General features: G+C 42.5%; 1 protein-coding gene across 2 annotated transcripts in view; it reads right to left on the bottom strand.

The window, feature by feature from the left end:
* map3k2 (mitogen-activated protein kinase kinase kinase 2) overlaps nucleotides 1-2,500 on the bottom strand; it is a 17,367-nt gene that overhangs the window by 5,345 nt on the left and 9,522 nt on the right. For both annotated transcript variants that reach the window (XM_039793128.1, XM_039793127.1), the window contains 5 exons: nucleotides 1,783-1,879; nucleotides 1,437-1,567; nucleotides 1,033-1,112; nucleotides 538-602; nucleotides 186-278 (listed from right to left, as the gene is read on the bottom strand). In XM_039793128.1, the coding sequence (XP_039649062.1) occupies nucleotides 186-278; nucleotides 538-602; nucleotides 1,033-1,112; nucleotides 1,437-1,567; nucleotides 1,783-1,879 (466 nt within the window). The remainder of the gene's footprint in view (nucleotides 1-185; nucleotides 279-537; nucleotides 603-1,032; nucleotides 1,113-1,436; nucleotides 1,568-1,782; nucleotides 1,880-2,500) is intronic.

Genomic DNA, 2,500 nt, shown 5'->3' on the forward strand with positions numbered 1-2,500 from the left:
TTAAATTGTTAGTTGTTGGCACTTGAGCCTTAACATGTTCATAGCAACCACAAATTACCGGGTATAACGTGATATAACTGAAAGATGAATCCCAGAATTCAAGCTGTAGTGCAATAAAAACAATATTTATATTTTACTCATACAGCATGTTGGGTGTCATTAAGAAAAAGAATGGAATTACCCACCATCACTGTAATCTTGAAGGCCGAAGGGAATGCCGTATCGTCGAGGGTACGTCCCACCTTTCCCCGACTTCTCAAACACTGGGATGTCGTACTCTAGAGAGGAAGAAGAGGATGATGAAGAACCCAGAACAATACAATTCATGGTGAAGGCACAAAAGGGAAATGACATCCAGCAGCTGCATGATGGAGTTCAATGCGTTTTGATTTCAGCGAGGGGAAACATCATGCATCAACATTTTAGTATGTCTGCATTTAATGGTTATTGCCTACACTGTCCAGACTCAGAATTTGAGTCCATTTTCTTTCTTCTTCATCAGTGATTGAAATGGTTCTTGACCTTTCAAACATTTACCTGGAAAGTCCTGGTGGTTGTCTGGGTAGCTCTGTGCTCGCGGCATCCTGGACTTCGGGTAGTCGCTGCACAACATGAAAACAAAAGCAAGAAAGTATATAAGTGTACAGAGTTTACTTTAGGCTTGATGTGCATTTAAGAGTTTTACTATTATTTATTTATTTTGGGGGGGAGGGGGTTTTCCCTTTATTTGAAAGTGACAGTGGATAGACAGGAAAGGTGGGAGAGAGATGGGGGATGACACGCAGCAAAGGGACGCAGGCTGGACTCGAACCCAGGCCGCTGCAGCCTACATAGGGCGCACGCTCTTACTGGGTGAGCTAGAGGCCGCCCTAAGAGCTTTATTATGTAGGAAAATATAACTAATCTGATCTGCAGATATGTAATATTAAACAACTCTTATCTCCATTTATTTATAACGCTCTTTAATACTAAAGCAGGCCTAATACCTGACTGAAGTATATTGCTCTATAAATAAAATATTGAGGTCCTGACCTGTCCAGAGGGCTGTCTAAAGAGGGACAACTTCCAGACGCAGAGTTCTCCGGACTGCTCATCGACAGCGGGTCCAGCATCTGGAGAAGAGAAAGAAACTCAGAAAAAAAACTCGCGTACTATAAATCCTCCCATCCTCTGCAGTGCAGGGCTCCTTTTCATATTCGCATGACCTAAAATTCATCAGCCGCTCATGCCCGTGAAGGACCACGCTGACCCGTCTTTAAGACCATGCCTACCGGGGCTGAATGATTAACCATTTTCAAAACAAATGTTCTGTGTTTGACTGTTCAATGTTCCACACAAGAAAAATAGTCTGAACCACACAACACAAGTTATTTACATCCAAGCATCCAGTGTATCACTACTCCTCCCCAATGTCAGACCCTCCTGAGTGGTGCTACCTGGTCCATACTTTCTGGGATAAACTCGCCCTCGCTGTTGATGCTGGTGAAGGAGCCGTTCCTCGCCACCTGCTGGAGTGCGTCGGGAATGTATCCTGGTGGAGGGGAGCTGCGGTCCGTCGAATGGGAGCCTGAGGTTGGTTGAAGTGAAATACTTTTTATTAATGGATGCACTTGTGTGAAATAGTCAGGAGGTGCATCAGAATGACAGGAGCTTAAAGTCTTACATTTATTTTGGGGCGAAATAATTGATGAATTTTAAATTTGATATCAATATTTTTGTTTGCTTCATGTCTGTGCATTTCTATTTTTAAAGAATTTTGCATCAGTATGAGACATTATTCACCTAGCAAAGCGAGCATACTCTTCTTGTCAGCGACCCTGAATCTCGTGTTGTCCAGCTCCTCGTGGGACGGCAAGAGGTCCATATTGGAGGAAGAATTCTGGGCAAGAAAGAAAACAATTAATTCCAACACAGCGAGGAAAGTGAGGAGGCTCAAATTGGTTTGCACCCTGTTTTCAGTTTAACTTTGCATGCTCTAATAAAAAGTGAGAAAAGTGTAAAGACACAGCTTCAGAGGTAAAAAACTATTACAATATATATTTTATATCAATTTAAGCAATGCATATAGCCTTTGGCATGGCAAAATGTCCTGATGGTGGTTAATCAGTCATTCTCTGCTATGCACTATAAAAAAGAAAAAACAGAGACATCATGGCTTTCAAACGAGCAAAGTGGCAGTTGGTCAAGGCCACACACCTCCACCTTGCCCCCCTCTCTCCTCCTCAATAGCTACAGACACAGCAATGGCACATCCTAAGGAAAGCTCATTGTGGGACTGGCTCTAGTGGCTGTAATTCTGGACCAAGGCTGAATTTTGGGAAAGAGACTTCATATACAGTATTAGGGGACCACTAAGGTCTATATAAAAGAGACTTCAGATACAGTATTAGGGGACCACTAAGGCCTATATAAAAGAGACTTCAGATACAGTATTAGGGGACCACTAAGGTCTATATAAAAAGACTTCAGATACAGTATTAGGGGACCACTAAGGTCTATA

The sequence above is a fragment of the Perca fluviatilis genome, chromosome 24 (assembly GCF_010015445.1).
Source record: "Perca fluviatilis chromosome 24, GENO_Pfluv_1.0, whole genome shotgun sequence".
NCBI lineage: Eukaryota > Metazoa > Chordata > Actinopteri > Perciformes > Percidae > Perca > Perca fluviatilis.